At 44.0% G+C, this 18,175-nt stretch overlaps 1 protein-coding gene across 1 annotated transcript in view; it reads right to left on the reverse strand.

The window, feature by feature from the left end:
• Positions 1-1,463: 1,463 nt before the first annotated feature.
• LOC147417435 (aldehyde dehydrogenase family 3 member H1-like) overlaps positions 1,464-18,175 on the reverse strand; it is a 40,923-nt gene continuing 24,211 nt past the window's right edge. The window contains exons 2-10 of the mRNA XM_086506725.1: positions 8,459-8,527; positions 8,234-8,330; positions 7,340-7,546; positions 7,110-7,225; positions 6,529-6,633; positions 5,987-6,156; positions 5,813-5,903; positions 2,126-2,275; positions 1,464-1,893 (exon numbers count right to left, since the gene is read on the reverse strand). Coding sequence (XP_086362851.1) covers positions 1,657-1,893; positions 2,126-2,275; positions 5,813-5,903; positions 5,987-6,156; positions 6,529-6,633; positions 7,110-7,225; positions 7,340-7,546; positions 8,234-8,330; positions 8,459-8,527 — 1,242 coding nt within the window. The 3' untranslated portion in view covers positions 1,464-1,656. The remainder of the gene's footprint in view (positions 1,894-2,125; positions 2,276-5,812; positions 5,904-5,986; positions 6,157-6,528; positions 6,634-7,109; positions 7,226-7,339; positions 7,547-8,233; positions 8,331-8,458; positions 8,528-18,175) is intronic.

The following is an 18,175-nucleotide window of genomic DNA, read 5'->3' on the forward strand; positions in this document are numbered from 1 at the left end:
CTTTTGTCATGATTTTTCTTGATTTTTTAGTGTACAATGCATTTGAAAAAGAGCACTTACTATATTTGAAGCCAATATTTGATGTGTTGTGGCAACACAAATTATATACCAAGGAAATCGTGTGATTTCTTGAAACAAGAAATTCACTACTTGGAACATGTAATCTCTACAACCATACTACACATGGATCAATCCAAAGTGTTTGCCATCAAAAATTAACCTTCTCTAAAAAATTAGAAAGAGCTCCATATTTTCTTGGGATTTGCACGTTTTTATCAAAGGTTCGCTAAACACTATGTCCAAATTTTTGTTCCGATGACGAACCAAGTGAAAGCCAAGGGCAAAGCATTTCATTGGGGAGAAGCTCAACAACCTAGTTTTGATGTAGTTAAGGTCGCTCTTAACTATTGTACCCATTTTAGATATTGTGGATTCTATGAGATCTTTTATGCTCAAAACAAATGCTAGCAATCAAGCTATTGGGGCATTTCTTCTCCAAGAAAAGAGACCAATTGCCTTTGAAAGCAAGAAACTCAATTCTGCACAATAAAATTTTGCTTCTGAATGAGAGCTCTATGCGATCGTCTGTGTGTTGAAAACATGGCGACATTATTTGTTCGGTGCTCAATTTGAAATAGTGTTTGCACCAATATGTTTGGAGGCAACAGTGAATGATGTTATCAAATGTGCATGTAAGACAAAGCTTTGATAGATTGATGCACTTTAAAATGTAGTTGCCCCAAAGGATGAGCAAGAGTTCTATTGCAAGGCAGGTACAATTGCAGCCATGCTGATGTTCTTTTGATTCCAATTATGATACTTTATAAATCAGATAATTTTATGATAATATATGGTTTTCAAAGGGAACGAGCTGAGCCCATAGATTTGGAGTATAAAGTTTCTACACAAATGCATAATATCATTCCAAATTGGCTTTGAAGCATCGTTGGCAAAGGCATCTTCCACATTGCTCTGCCAATTGGATTACTGTTCATCCTTTACTCCAATAGACAAACTCACAACTTTAGAACAAAAAATACAGATCTCTAGCCAAACAAGAAAAGGTAGCTCATTAAGGAGTAAATTTCTAGAGGGTCATTTTCGCACTGGCTACGTCGACGCTAGAGAGGTGAGTGGATCACAAAGATATATACCTAATTTTCACTTCAAAGTGCCCTTTTGCAGGCATGTTATCAACTTGGCCCACAGATTGGATCTTTGTTTTAAGGCATCCATGGCATTCTTTAAGTATTAGACTCCAAGTATCTTCATGTATCTTCATCCATGGCATTCTTGAAGTATTAGACCCAGGGCCTGGGTTTACCATGCAGAAGTTGCAAACAAATTTTATTGTCAAAAAACCTTTCCTGTAGACAGTATTCTTTGGCAAAGAGAATTCATGAATGGGTGCATGATGCATGACTAACCTGACTGAATTTTATCGCTTCATGGAGGACCATAAATAACTTCAAAGACTATCGATCTGAGCTTTTTTTATAAAATCATATATGACACAACATTGCAATTCCTGTGCCCCATTAGCGGCAAAGAAAAGTACAAGCCAAAAAACTGGCGTATAACATCTCATAAGCACTTGGTTTATTTGAGATATGTACACAGTTGGTTTCTCTTCTCAAGCATGTGTTAAGGGATAGCTCATTTTCTGAGGCCTAGCAGATGAAGAAGCAAGTCCAAATACTGAAAGCGGCAAATGCGCCTTAAGATACTTTGCTTTGCAGGTGTGTAAGGGGGGTAACGAATTGCAGCATCTCCGCGAATGCCTCTTACCAACACAGGCTTCATGTGGCTAAAGGTATCAAAGCTGTGTTTTCCATGATACACGCCCATTCCACTCTTTCCGACTCCTCCAAAAGGTAATGCACTTACTCCAAACTGCAGAACAAACAGCCTTTTCTAAGTAGTCTGCCATTTTTTCCATCAAGCTGCTAAAAATCTCGTAAATAAGGTTCTAAATTCTAACCATTTCTCTAATCGCGTTTAAATCTACATTTTTTGCTTGTGTTAGAATAGTTTACCTCTATTAAACCTTACATATCTCCTACCATCAGAAAGAGCTGTAAGAGCAAGGAAAGATTCAGAACCAACCATATCACTACCAACTTACATGAATGACAGCATCATTCACAAGCACTCCTCCAGCGGAAGTTTCGTTGATGAATCTGTTCTTTAAATCCTCATTGTCTGAAAACAAGTATAAAGCTAACGGTTTCTCCCTTGAGTTCACAAACTCTATAGCATCGCTTATGGTCCGAAGCTGTTCAACCACAGACACAATGGCAAAAGTAAATGGATAGCAAGATTGTCCATGCACGGTTCAAATATGCTCACACCCACATAGCACACAGCGTGTGTGCATGTGTGTGTACCTATTGAACATATACAGTTAGTTATATATGTATATATATAATAAGTACACACAAACATGTGTGTGTGTGTGCACGTGCAAATGCCCGCGCACTCACACACACATATATACATATACATATATTGGTACATATACATTAATATATGTATATGTGTGTAGATATAAATATACATATATATATGAATATGTATGTATATTAGTGTGTGAGTGTGTGTGTGTGTGTGTGTGTGAGAGAGAGAGAGAGAGAGAGGTGCGTGTGAGTGTGTGTGTGGGGTGTGTGTGTGTGTGAGAGTGTGGAAGCCCTCTGTCACGAACCCTACTGCACCCCACTGTCGCGAACCCTTCTGCAGTCTGCTGTCGCGCAGTTCTGCCCTGCACGTCCTCTGTGCAGCACGCCAGAGCTGTGGATTGCCCTCGTCTGCACGCCGCCCATCAGAGCTGATGGGAGCCACAGCAGCGGGCAGTTGTCAGCCAGTTTGTCAGCATCAGTTGTCAGCCTGTTTGCGTGGGTGTGTGTGCGTGTGTGTAGCTTTGTGTCATTAAATCTTTGTAACAACAGACCATCAGAAGCAAGGATTTAACAGCTTTGCAATTGTACAGAGTTTGAAAGCTAGGTATGGTGTAAGGTCTTTGTTCGCTTCAGTAGGCTTCTCTCCATCTCTCCAGAATTTCAGCGCTCCCGATAAGTTGTATGACAGATTCTGTATCGCCTGCCCTTTGCTCTTACAAGCACAGGAAAATTGTTGCAGTCCTTGAAAATGGGCGAAATCCAAGCTTGCTTGCTCAAGGATTTTGAGGATGCCAGGAATGCTTCCCCACGGAGGTGCTTATTCCAGTTCAAGCCCTCATGGACCCAGTGGCCCAGTATGCTCTCAATGCGGTCATTTTGTTTTTTCTGGGCAAGATGCCCACTGCGCAAGATGTGGGCCAATGGGTCGATTTCCTTCTGAAACGTCACGCAGTCCGAGGAGTGTATTTTGGTGCCAGAGGCTTCTATGAGGTTTTGTTTGCAGACACTGACGCCCGCAACATGTTACTGGAATCATCTCCCTTGTAATTTGGAACACAGATGACATACGTACTACCATGGGCCCTCACTAAAGACTATCAAAGCCTCATCCGTCAGCAGGTGTCCAGTTTGGGTGGAGATAGTTGACTTCCCGCGAACATGGCGACACTTTCTCCCTATGCTTGCATTTCGCATCAAGGAGCCTCTTCTTGTAGGTATTCCTTCGGCTCAATACGGTTTTATCCCCCGTCCTCAAATCACAGACAATTTGGCTAATGTTTGATTGGCATGGAATATGCTAAATACACCTAGCAAGATGTACTCGTGAAGCAGGTCGACATTAAAAATGCCTTTGATACAGTACAACGGGATTTTAGAGCTGACACAATGTGGGTCCTCGGATTCAGTCATAAGTTATCTGATGTGGTCTATTTCTTATATGCCCATAGTATGTCTTCAGGACTTCTTGATGGGGAGTTGACCGACCCTTCGCCACTTGGGTGTTTGGTCAGCCAAGGTTGCCCCCTTAGTGCCTTACTGTATGCCATTGCCACCCACCCCTTGTTGATGTATTTGGATCATTTGGTTTAGCTGGGTCATCTTCACCGATTGCAACTACCCTTTGCGAATGACTTTATTGGGCAGGCTTATGCTGATGACTCGTTATTCATGCCCCGCAATCATCAAGGTGACATGCGCGTGATCATGAATGCAATGGATACATTTGGGCTTGCGGCAGGCCTTAAGGGTTAATTTCTGGAAATCCAAACTCTTGTCTCCCAATGTACAGGAATGGCATCTTCTATGGCCCGGGGATATTCTTGATCCGAATGTCATTGTCCACCACTTGGGGTACCCTATTGGATGGAAGGTCACTGCAAACTAGCAAGCGGATTGGGTTATACAACACCTCAACGTCAAATTGCAATATTGGAAACTGTCCACATGGTTGTTGCATGTTCGTCTCCGAATAGTTCAGAGCATCATGATGGCCTATGTTTAGTTTTACTTGCCGTTGTTGCATTGGCCTTGTCATTGCCTCTCATTGATGATGTCTAATATTTTATCTCATTTGAGGCGTATTAATTCCCACAAGAAAGGGCTCCGTTTACTTTCAATGGAGAAGCTTTGCACTCCAAAGCGTTTTGGAGGATTAAATATTTTGGACCTTCGCCGCCATCATTTGCGAGGAAGGCCATGTTATTGCCTACCCTTGTGCAACAATCCCAACCTTGGACTCTCATGATAGCCTCACCGTGTCAGCATGTTACCACTTCCGCCTCTGGTCACTGACAAACATCACTCTAGAAGACTGTGCTTGGCAAGATGATCGGTCATATTCCTGGTTGTTCGCTTACCTCTGCTTTACATGATGCTTGGGAGGCCGTTACGGCTCATCTTTCATGGAATGGCAAACAACCACAAGATGGGAATTCGTTGCGCCTGGAAAGTATTCACACGGTGGATGATGTGGTTGACATGTATGGCAATTTGATTTGTTATCCTCAGGTGGCTATACACTTTGGTTTGGGCATGCATTATCGTCAGTTCTGGGGTGAGCTTGAGCGCATGTTGGCTGACTTCCGCCCATTCCACCATTGGCAGCTGGATGCTGCATGTTGGATTGGACTTTATGGGACACACCTTTTGTTGACATTTCTACCTGCAAGGTTTATGCTTCTCTCTTGCCTCGGTCTTGGCTGGCTGACCACTGTAATGCATTATGGTCTTTGCACAAATCAGATTGATGGTGGAGGAATGCTCTTACTACAATTTGGAAGAGTCATTTGCCTCTCTGTTTTTATCGCGCTGCTTGTTGGGAGTGCTCCCTGTTGGCACCTTCCTTAGTGCGCATCACATCAGCTCTTCTTGCTGTGCCAGATGTTCAGTCTCTGATGAGACAATCAAACACCTGCTTTGGGATTGTTGCTTTACCAGGGCCTTCCTGGACCGCATATCCGCCTATATGCGTCTCCGTTTTCCATCGGCAGTTTTCCACAGACGTTTTTGGCTCTTTGGAGCAGCCTTCTTCACCTGGGTCAGGTTTGGTCGCTATGGTCCTCATGGCGCCAGCGCAACTTTCGCCTATTCCATCAGCAAGATGGGATCCCTTTCCTCTGTTCCGGATTTCACTTGCGCAATCCTTACATTTTGCCCTTGATATTGGGGACATATCCTTGGATATCCTACAGCTCTACTATGTGTGCTTTTAATGCCTTCGCCTTTCAAAACACCTCTGTGTTTTGAAAGGGGAAGGCATTAAAAGATCTTTCTGATGGATTTTCCTCACGTTGAGGTTTCCCATCTGTAAATTAATCCAAGATTTACCAAACACAAAATGTGTGTGTGTGTGTGTGTGTGTGTGTGTGTGTGTGTGTGTGTGTGAGAGAGAGAGAGAGAGAGAGAGAGAGAGAGACCGTCACTATCGGAAGAATCGGGCCAAAAATCTCTTCGGTCATAACCGCTGCATCCAACGGGGGATCAAGCAGTATGGTTGGCTCGATGAAACTGCAAAATCAGACAAATGAGCAGGAAAAAAGCAGCTGCCCTTACTCATCGAGAGAAAAGAAGAATCAATTGAAGAATCTTACAGTGATGCCTCATTCCATTGACCACCATGAGCCACCGTTTTAGCAGTATTTGGATCTTCAAGGTAGGCTTTAAGACGTGAAAAATGGCGTGTATTCACGACTCTTGTAAGATCAGAGTTTTCAGGATTTGTGCCAAAAAACTCCTTTAGTGTTGTCACCAATGTATCCAGCTTAAGTGAAAAGGAAACCAAGACAAGTCATTATATAGCAAAGGTGTTAAATTAAAATTTTATACATTATAGCTTTTGTTGTGCTAACTACGCATTAGTGAAGCTCATAGAGTATTTTAGCAAAGTCTATCTAATTTCATATTATTTATGCACTAATGGAATTCTCTTAATCTATTTTGCATACGTCTTCTATTTTGATTTCCGAGCTCTCATTCTGAGCCAAATGATAAGTTCATTAACCCATTTACTAATAATCTTTGAGAAAATCTGAGAGCATTGGTATATTAAACAGTTAGTATTCATCCAGGGCTTCAAAATCTTGTAGCATAACCTCGATGAACACACCCCGAGTTTGCCATACTGAGAACTTACCAGCTTCTGTGCCGAGTTTTTCTCTACAAGGATGTAGTCAGGAGCAAGGCATGTCTGGCCAAGGTTGATTCCCCATTTACCAGACGCAATTCGTCTAGCTGCAACCTAACCATGATCACCAGGATCAGAAGCGTTAGCGCAATCTTGGGGCATTCACTCTAAGTAAAATTACTATAATATGTGCATTAAGGGGTAGTAATAAAATCATGTGCATTCAAGGAAGCCACTAGAGAAAGAAAGAGTTTAAAAGAGCAACTAGCTGCAGCCCTTGAGGCCAAAGAGATAGCAGAGGCAGGCAACACTCTACTGCAAACACAATTGGTCTCCTCGCGCAAGAAGCTCTCCTCAAAGCTATGGCTACCCGAAGCTGGAGGGACATAACCCTGCCACAAGCTACTATACAAGCGGTCCCTCCGAGTGAAGTAATGGCTCTACACAAGCAACTCACTGCCACCACCCAAGCCCTCACAATGGAGCAACAAGAAGCGGCACGGCTTAGGCAAGAAAATGACGAGTTGAAACGGAAGCTCCAAGCTAAGGATCTAGCACACACATATCATGCATTGACTTCAAAACTTTACCTCAAAATCAGTTGAAGAATCTATTATTGTTGGACTTTTTCCACCAAGTTCCAATGTGACAGGTGTAAGATGCTTTGCTGCAGCTGCCATTATGATTTTTCCTACCTGAGGACTCCCTGTGTAAATGAGACTCACAATCAGCATTGCACAAAGAAAACAGCTTGCTACCATGATTTGTTGCCACTAGCAGCATGGACATATCACAAAAAGTTACCATCAGATATGCCAACCTGTATAGAAAATTTTATCCCACCGTTGTGCCAACAGATCCTCACTCTCTGCAATGCCACCTTCTACCACTTTAATCGCATCCCCATCCAAATATGATGGAATCACTTTAGCAAATAAAGATGACACGGTGGGCGCGACTTCTGAGAGTTTTAACACTGCAGCATTCCCTGCTCCTATTGCTCCAATAAGTGGATCCAACGCCAGCACTGCACCATAACTCAAATTCAAAATGCCACCAGCCTTCGGTGATAAGACGAGACAAAAACATTTTTTGCTTTTCCTTACAGCACCAAACATGGACTGACACAATGACTAGAGACTGTCGAAAACATTCTCCACAGAAAAATTCATAGAAAACTGCTGCCTATTTTGCCCGGAATAATCAGGCAATCCTTGTAAAATATGAAAATGCTACAAGACCAGTAAGGGGAGTACTATGAAGTACGGACTCTAAGTCATTCCAAGTGGTAAACGTGTTATATGATGGAAATCGCACTCGTAGATACTGAGATCACACATGGCATTCACAACTACAGGTGTCACAGCTGGTTGTACCTATTTCTTTTACCATTTTTACAATTGTAATGTTGCTTGCTATGTTCGAGCCTGTTGATTTTTAGACACTTCAAGCTAACACATTCTCTCAACATGCTGAGAAAAACATCTGTGATACTGATCCAAACATCACCCAACATTCACACGAAATACAATGGGTCAGATACTAGTATCACATAAATTCCGATAGTTGTGTCTAGCAAAGGTTACCCAAATGCCTCCTATTTCCACACATTTCTTGAACCATCAAACACCTCTATACGAATTGACAAGAAAAAGGAGCTATCCACATGTGTTTCATCTTATGCCACCCATCTGCCAAAGTTATGTGAACTTACAAATTGGATAATTCCAGGTTGAAAATATCAGCACTACTCCAAGGGGCTCTGCAACTATTGAACCAGATGCAGGTCGTACTACAAGTGGTGTAGACACCTGCATACCATATGGCAGCATGAGCTACAGAAATTGTGCACAAATAAGGAAGAGAGGGCAAAAAGGAGGAAAGAAGGTGCCAAGAACCATCCTCGTAACCTCTCTCACTGTCCAGATAAGTATATCACCTTCTGTGGTCTCATCCACTTCTTCAGGTTGTTCCTCATCAAGTCACATGAATTGAAGACACCTGAAACCTGCAAGCAACAGCAATACAACAGCCGACAACAATAAATGATAGTGTCATTAAACAAATACTACATGGCATAGCCCTTGTGGAATTTAGAACAACAAATTTAAGAAAATTCCCCTTCTCCATTCAGAATTATCATACTTAGGTTCCAAATTAATGTGATCCCTTTTCTTGTAAAAGACATTACCATAAGTATAGAAATCAGAATCGTCATAAGAGATTGTGTCAATGTCTACGCGTCGGTAGCTCTTTCTGCCTCGTCCGGATATGTTCTTATGATATTTCTGCTTCCTCAACTCCCGTCAATCTTCCTCGCTGAAGAGGGGGAAGAGGAAGAAGAAGGGCTAGTGTCATCTTCAAAGAGCGGTGTCACTTCTTACATCCCTTCTTTGCAAGTTCTTTTGAATGTAGATTGTCTGCCCAAAGAACCGGGGAAAGACTCAGACTTTCATCCCTTTCTTGAGTGTTTCCAATGCTTCATCAACTCATTGATTTTCCGTTCCATTGCACGTTCAACATCCTCTTTAATCAGAAGAGAGCGCTTCTTATTTGACTTTAGCTTTGCTTTGATTTTCATTGCCGCTTTTAGAGGAGGTTTGGCAGCCTTCTTCACAGAATTCTGGGATCTGTTGGTTCTTCAGATAGTATTCATAGGTTGGATCCTGTGAAAACTTCATCAACCTCTTTGTACAGGTGCTCACTTGCAATTGTCGGTGAAGATCTGTAAACTCCCAATCGTCGTTGAGGGAGTCGTCGAGTGATTCATTGGACAACTCAATTCATTTGTTTTTGTTGGAATCGTCAATGGTCATTCCCATTGGAATCACCCTCCCACAAACCTTTCGGCGGGACATGTTCCCGTTCCTGATCTGAGTTTCTGTCAAAGTCCATAGCACGTGCTACAAAAATCGGACCGGATCCTCCATAGAAGAAGATTCAACTGAAGCTCTGATACCACTATAATCCGCTTGGCACTGACAAGAGGGCAAATCCTCAGCAGCACACGAGCAAAACAGAAACTTTAACACACTTCCAGAACACAAAGCGCCAGAATTCCGCTTCTAGATGCACCAGCTCCAAACTCTGGCGGCCCTTTCGATACTCCTTTTTATATTGATAAGAGCAAAGTACAACTCTCGGGGAGCGGGAGCGCTCTGCTATGTGTGACCACATACTAAATCTGCAGAGCTAACCCCCAAGGCATATATTTAAAGGCTCCAGGCCTAAAGCAACTGATACAAAAAGTTGGCGCAGAACCCAAAAGCAACTGCTCCAAAATACGGCACCCAACTTCTCGTGTTCCTACAAAAAACATCCGACCCAATCTGCCAATCAGCACGTCACAAATTACATTGTGCAACGTCAACATGCGTACGAATTGCCAAGTCGTCACTTGACCGTCATTTTCCCTTTCTCTGTACAGTCTAGCCAGCAGTTCCTGCTGCCACGTCATCACAAAACCAACCCCCAAGGCAGCTCCAAGCCTAAAAGCAACTGATACAAAAGGCTGGCGCAAAACCCAAAAGCAACTGCTCAAAAATAGGACGCCCAACTTCTCGTGTTCCTACTACTAAAAACATCTGACCCAATCTGCCAATCAGCACGTCGCAAATTACATTGTGCAACGTCAGCATGCGTACAAATTGCCACGTCGTCACTTGACGGTCACTTTCCCTTTCTCTGTACAGCCTAAGCAAGCAGGTCCTCCTGCCACATCATCACTTTTGTGATAGAGGGGAGCCCCTTGGCCCTTGTATTTCATTCATGCCGCCACCCTTCTGTGGTCTACCAGCATTTTCTCTCTCTACCTCTCTCTAATGTTTTCACATTGCAGGGGTTCTCCCTCTCTCTAGTGTTTTCCCCTCTGCAGTGTTCTCTCTCTCTACACATTGCGATCTCACTCTCCCTCTCTGGCCTCCGGCTGTAGGTAGCTTTTGTGCAATTTGTGCTCCCCCTTGCCCGTGAGGTGGGCTGCCTTGTTCGGAGGCTGATTCGGTGGAGTTCTGTCACGGTAGATTCAAAATCTGGTGGATGCCCGTGATCGAGAGGAGGTTTTCTCGTGGTTGCAGACTTGATTGTCGTCCGATTCAACTTCTCCGTTGCACCTTTGATATGGTATCAAAGCCAAGGCGTGCTCTCAAGTCGGACCGGTGATCTGGGCAAGTTTCTGGTTATGGATTTTCACGACAAGAAGGAGGTCGCTGCTATTTTCACCCTCTTAGGGCTGATTCGGAGCTTTTTGGGGCTGATTTGAAGAACCCTCTTCATCCCAACCCATCCTAGCCCCGTCACATGCCCAAGTTTTCCTCGACAATGGATAGGGGTGATGATTCTCATTTGAACTCGATCCAAGATGATGAAGTACGAGAAGAGGTTGCCAATGATGGAGCAAGGAGTGGGGAGATTGGTCAAGTTCTACTTCGGTGTAGGTGATCAACCAATCAAGATCCCCACCCTCTCACCTTTCCTATTGAATGCCAATTGAATGACAACTATGCCATTTGGAGAGCAACATGATGACTGTCTTTGACTCATATAAGCTTGGAGGTTTTGCCTGTAGTAACTTTCAAAAGCCAAAGGAATCAGCGGGAGCAAAGCTTTTGGAGCGTGTCTGTCACGTGCACATCTAACCCTATGTGCATGTGGACAAGCTACTTCATGACAAGGGTTCAGTTAGCTTAGGAAGTGTTCTGGCACCTTTGTGAGTCTGTTCGCAAGCCGTGCATGTCAAGGCACTTAGAGTAGATGCATATCCTCTGGTTGCACACATCATGATCATTAGATTACCATCAGAACCCATCAGGAGAATTTTTACAGTGCACAGACCTATTTTAGCAATTTTTCACTTATTATTAATCAGTGACTTTGTTGGGAAACTGGGTAGGGCAATTTGACTCACACAATAGATAAGAAAAGCTAGCGCTAGCAATATCTGGCAGAAGAGGAGCGCTAGCAGTATCTGGCAGAAGAGGCAGCAGGGACAAAGTATTCGACAGTGCACCTTCTCAGCAAGACCCCCCGGCAGGCAACCTAGCGTTTTCAGCCACCAAAGACCAGCCAGCGTTTTCAGCATTTGCAGATCAGCCCAGCGTTTTGCAGTTGCAGATGATACCTGGCGACAACTGATCATAGCAGACTCCCTATCGTTTTTGCATCAAACAACAGATCAGCCCAACGCTTTTGCAATTACAAACTACCTCTAGCATTTGCAGATTCTCAGCGACAGAACCCATGATTGCATCAGCGTTTTCAGTTTTCAGCATTTAGATTCCGTACCGCAACCCCCAAACCTCACAGATCTCACCTTCCCGCAACAGATCCTCACTGCACGGTCAGATCAGCCAGCGTTTGCAGATTCAGCCCGCTATTCGCAGATTTCAGCATCTGCGTTTTCAGCGCGTCGTTGTCACATCGTCGTCATCGCCGTCGTCACCGACATAGAGTCACAATTCAGCAGATACAAGATTTGCAGATTTCAGCCCTTAGCGTTTTCACTTTTCAGCCCGTCTCGTCGCCATCCTCATCGCCGGCAAGTCCATTGCATTCTAGAGATTTGTGCAATCAATAGTAGACCACTCTCGCCATAGAGAGTGGGGCCTTGGAAGAGGGTTTGACAACATTCTGGTGTCGTATTCTTCTCTCTCTATCTCTCGGTCTTAGCACCTTCATTCACAGTGTTTACCACTTTGTTTGTGATCATTTACACTCTCTCACTAAAGGAACGGAAGACTCTCCCTTCCGTAAGTAAAAGGAAACCTTGAGCACAGTTTGAAGCACTCATCTTGAGCAAAGTTCAACATTCACTTCCACTGCACCTTACAGTGTCAATGCTCAGATTCAATCATTTATTATCCTCAATTGTACACCATCTGTCATCGATCACATTCGATTGATGAAGGGCACAAAGATGATTTGGGATTCGACTTGCCTCATTATATGATTGAGTTTCTTCGATGAAGCTCGGATTCGAGCCATTTGGAGAGCGACATGATGGCTCGGATTCGATCATTTATGATCCTCTGTACACCATCTCTCATCGATCACATTCAAATGATAAAGGGTGTGAAGATCATTTGGGATCAACTTGCCTCATTATATGACTTTCTTCGATGAAGCGGGATTGCATTGAGGCGCAATTGCAGACCCTGGATGCCAAGCAGACTTCCACGAGGGACCATATCAACAAAAGGCAAGAACTCCAATAGGCGATACTTCATATGGACAAGGGGGTTAGTTTGGAGGACATGACCATTCAGTTTTTGGCTCAGTTACCTCCCTGCTATTCCAACTTCTATTCTTCGTTGGTTACGAGTTGATTGACTACTGTCACATGGGGCGAGATAGTGTAAATCGTATTGGACCAGGAAGATCAGTTCAATGCGTGGAAGAAGCTAGGCTCCAAAGCCTTGGCTTGTCTTCCAACGATGACAACTAGAGGCAAAAGGGTAAGCAGAAAAGCAACAACAACAACAAATAGATGGTTCTTGATAAAGCATCAGCCACCACATTCTTCTTGCCTTCCACATACATAATTTCGAAGTGGAACATAGAAAGAATGTTTGCCCATTGCATATGCTTTTCGGATAACTTTGACTGTGTCAAGAAGTATCACAAGTTCTGATGATACGTCTGGACAACAAAATCAGCACCTAACAGGTAGTGCTTCCAGCTACAGAGCGCATGAATGACGGCCAGTAGCTCTTTCTCATAGATTTGCATAGTCTTTTCTGGCCCTTGCAAGATTCTGCTCTTGTAAGCTACTACCTAACCATCTTGCATTAGCACTGCTCCGATGCTATTGCCACACGTGTCACACTGGACCACAAATGACTTCCTGAGGTCTGGTAAAACAATCACGGGATCTGAAGTCAACTTTTCCTTTAAGAGACTGAAAGTTGAAATCTCTCTTTGGATCCATCTGAAAGTGACCTCTTTCTTTTGCAAAGCGTGAAGAGGTGAAGCTATCTCTGCAAAGTTCTTAATAAACCTTCTCTAGTATGAGCATAATCCCAAGAAGCTTCAAACATCGTGCGCAATCTTTAAGTCTGGCCATGTCTTTTAATAGCTTCAACATTTGCGGGATCCCATTCGGACGCCATCCTTTGACACTATGTGGCTAAGAAAGTGGATCTCTTCCAAGAAGAATTCACTTTTCTTAGGATTGACAAGTAACCTGGTGACAGTGTAACTCTTTGAACACAATGGTCAAGTGACGCCTATGCTCCTCTTCATTCTTCGAATAGACTATCATGTCATCAAAGAATGTGCCAACAAACTTTTGATGCGAGCGAAAAATCTGATCCATCATCCTATTGAAAGTAGCAGGAGCATTGGTAAGGCCAAATGGCATCACTAAAAACTTAGAGACCAAATGTCGTCCTAAACGCACTCTTGTACACATCCTTTGGCCTTATACGAATTTGATGGTACCCTCTATTAAGGTCTATAGTGCTGAAAATTGCAGCACCCTCTAAACGGTCAAGAATATCATCAATCCTTGGGGTAGGAAACTTGTTCTTAATGGTATTCTTATTCAACACACGGTAGTCAATACACATGCGCCAAAAGCCCTCCTTCTTCTACACTAGATGCACTGGGGAGCAAAAAGGTGAAGAACCAGGCTGAACCAGCCCCTTCTCTAAAAGCTCCTTGATATGGCCCATAATCTCTTTTTGATGAGCCACACTAACCCTGTAGGGAGGTCTGTTTGGTGGGCTATACCCTGACACCAAATCTATCGTACGGTCCTCAGGCCTCTCCGGCAGCAATTGTGACGGTAATGAATCAGAAAAACAGTCATTAATCTCTCGCAAAAATGTTGACCTTTCTTTATCTAACATAGATAAATTTGACTAACAATTATTTGAAACATCACATGCAGAAATCAAGTACACAGAAATATGATTCTTAATTACAGAAGTGATAGCCGAAGCAGATACAATAGGGACACACTCCCCTTTGAGCTTTACATCCAAAACATGAGTTTTGCCCCTATGTTGATGGGTGATCTTTTGGTTGAAGACATCCATCACTCCATGTATACATAACATCCACAGGATTCCCAACAGCGCATCGCACCCTTCTAATGGCATGATATAGAACTCTTTTGTGTCCACATACGACTAAATATGCAGACGCAACTTTCCAATGATGGGAGTAATACACTCTGAGTGGCCAAGACATGCCAACCTTACCTCTGCAGTGTACCCCATCTCTTCAGCTCTGATGCCCAGCTTCATAGCTAGCTCTGGTGAGATAAAATTCGCTTTGGCACCTGGATCAAAGAAAATAAGTCTTTTCCTTTGTGGACAATCTGTAGCAAAGTGACCAGGCTGCTCGCATATAAAGAATTTATTCTCAGCCATCAAGACCTTTTCCTCGAGCGACTTACGCACAAAAGGCTTCCTTTTTAGTTTCTTTGTTTACGCTCCAGAAGTCTCGGCTGAGTTCTTATACTTGTTGACCTTTTCTGACACCTGTGATGCTTCACGAGCCGTTTTCACAAAGGGCTTCTTTGCTGAGGTTTTCTTTTGCTGCCCCCATTTCACATTGCCCTGAAACCCACTGTCCTCTCCCTTCAACAAGACAAGACCACTATTGGCAACTTCCATAAGCTGAGTGAGGATAGACATTCTGTTCTTTATACAGTAATCTCGAAGCCCTTTAGGCAGCTCACAACAACACTTTTCAATCTTCTCTATTAGTGGCACAAACCTGTAGGAGGTTACTGAGAGCAACGCTTTTCCGATTGTACTCCTGTAGGCTCTTGCAAGTAGCCGCAGTGAGTACTGTTGGTGCCAATCCGTCATGACATCGGCTTCAAATTCATTTGACAACCACGTAGATGCAAACATTTTCTTGAACTATACCCATGTGGCGGGTGCCTGTCCTTGCATCAACAATGTCGTCCACCATGTAAGCGCATTGTCTTTCAAGAAAGTGGCAGCTTTCTTGTCTTCAGAGGACTCTATAAAATTCCCTCCTGCATAAGCAGTATTAAACTGCTCGAGGAAAGTAAGAGCCTTTGCCTTATCCTCAAAGCCGCTGAAAGTGCTAAACTTTACAGCTGCTTCACCTTCTTTGTAAGCTTTTGGCTTTTCCAGTGCCCCCAAATTGTCATAAGGAATTGTCTGCAACATGGGCATTGTAGTAGGGATCATCGGCATTCCTTGGCAATTGACATTTTACGTCGGAAGTGCCATATTTTGTTGTTGTCCAGGAAAACCAACCATGCCAAAATTGCCATGTGGCACCCCAAACTGGCCCTGATTGCTCTCAAAGCCTTGCTGCATGCTGATATAGGGGGTTTGGCATCATGCCTTGCATACCCCCAAACATTGTTCCTCGCATACACTACTGGTCTCCAGGCGCATAACCAGTCATATTTTGGAACACAGATCCACCTCCGAAATACCCACGATGTACCGTGGGTGGTGGAAAAACTTGATGCACTACCTGGAAACTGGTTCCCTGTCCATTTAATGCAACATGTGCACTCTGAAAGGTGGCGGGCTGAACTGACAAAACGTGTGGAATTGGCATCCAAACCACCTGTTCATGGACAGAAGGAACCTATCTTGGAGCCCCTCACTTTGCAACGTGCGAGTACTCCCTATCCTGCTAGGACGCATGAAGTACCTGGGCTTGAGCCTCATCGGGCTCTATTGGCTGAGTGAGTTGCCTTGTCTGCTGTGGCACTGGTGATGCGTGCAAAAACTCCATAAACCTTGGGTTTTGTACCAATCGAGAAAACACATTCGCAACGGCAACCAACTAAGTCCTGAACGAATCATCTTCAAGTTGCTCAGTCATAAAGCCCTGCATTGGTGGAGCATTCACATCAATAAGAGGTACAGACGGACGTGGCCGTGAACTCTCGCCAACCTCAAACACAGTAGGAATTGCATGCCTGTCCTGTGAAGAGGAACCCTCTTCCATGATGCCTTTCCCTTTGTCGGCCATAGTGTAATTCCCCGTTTCTGTACTCTGTGTCTTCGCCGCAAACCAACCGAGGCTCACTTCTTGAAGCAAAAGTGATTTTGTCCGGGCGACAAAACCATGAAACCGGCCCATAGGGCGGTAGACTTTGGCTTTTACCCGAAAGTTTACTTTAGACTTTAGGACACAGAGAAACTTTGCAACTAAAAACCTCTAACGGGAATTGACATTTCAAACACACACGGCTTGGAAGCTAGGCGCTACCAAGCACACACCGACACCTATTGGCCCCAAACACTGGCGCCCCTTTCGGTATTTCTTTATTGTATTCAAAGAGGGAATAAAACCTATAATTTCCTACCAACTGTCCCGCATAATCCGGACTGAAAATGACTTGTTTTGGCCCGATTTCGGTAGCATAATTGTACTAGGACGTTTCACAGACAGTATCCCCACGCAATAAGTGACTTTCCCGACGCATACGGACACTTTCCAAAACCTGGTGAGAATTTGCAGCACGATGAATTCTCTATTTTCCCCCCTAAAAATGCGTCAAATCACCGGCACAGCGGTCCCCTCGCGTCCCCAGACCTCTTGGGGGTATTAGGAACCGTTTAGGGCCGAAACCCTAAACCTGCAAAAATACACCGCAGGCTGTATTTCCCTGTTTTGGGCTCTGTTTCGCAAGCCGGTCGCATCCGTAGCAAGTCCTCGAGCTCCTGCACCTGCAGGGCTACTTGCCCTCTAAATCGGACAAGATTGCTTGCGTGAACTCTCTGAATTCACCTGTACCTGTGGGGGATTAGCAACTAGCTAATCCAGTACATGTGCAAGAGGCTCTTGCCTCGACAATCGCGCATGAACCCGCACAACTGTACATACAGATGAAAAGCCCTCGAGCAGGGCATCATGTTTCTGTATTCAAAAGGGAAGAGAGGTGTGTGAGAGCAGAGTCATTGTGCTATAGTGCAAGGGAGAAGGCAAGCTTTCCATTAAAGCTTCAACACCTGCACCAACTACTCACACACACTGTAAGTCACAGTGAGAGAGAGAGGCAGCCTCTAGCTGAATTTTGCGCCAATTTCCACCTGATGTGGCAATGTTTGACCTTCTAGTGGTGTTGCCAAGTGTACACTATGCCTCTTTTGAGTTAATTTCCTAGTACCCACCGACTTATAAGTGTAACGAGGGGGCCTAAATGACTTTGAACTGAGCCTAGACATACTTTTATTGCTCAGATTCCAGTGCCGATTGGCCCGACCAACTCGTGGCGACAAGGCCTTCCCGTCTGTGGGTGAAACTCTTGGCCGTTGGCCGTTTCACATTGGCCATACAATGTCTGGCCATTTGCAACTTCAAAAAGAGGGTCCCAAAAATTAAATAAAGATCATCGAAAAGAAACTAACAACTAAGGTTAGCAGTTACCATGTCCTCGTGACAGTAATTAGCAGTTGCCACGTCCTCCTGAAATACCCCCCTCTTGAAATTGCAAACGTCCTCGATTGTATGCCACATATACATGCCATTGATGATCTTGTGTTGTTAGCACGCTTTTATCATCGCATGTACCTGCAAGAAAGGTCATAACACATAGATACAAATGACTTAATGAGACCTTCATACTTTTGTCATTTCCATCTATTCTACAAGTGAGCATAATACATTTAACACTTGAAGAGCAATGCACACTTCTATTGCAATGAATCCGTATGTA

This window comes from Adiantum capillus-veneris, chromosome 30 (assembly GCF_014529385.1).
Source record: "Adiantum capillus-veneris isolate H3 chromosome 30, ASM1452938v2, whole genome shotgun sequence".
In the NCBI taxonomy this organism is placed as follows: domain Eukaryota; kingdom Viridiplantae; phylum Streptophyta; class Polypodiopsida; order Polypodiales; family Pteridaceae; genus Adiantum; species Adiantum capillus-veneris.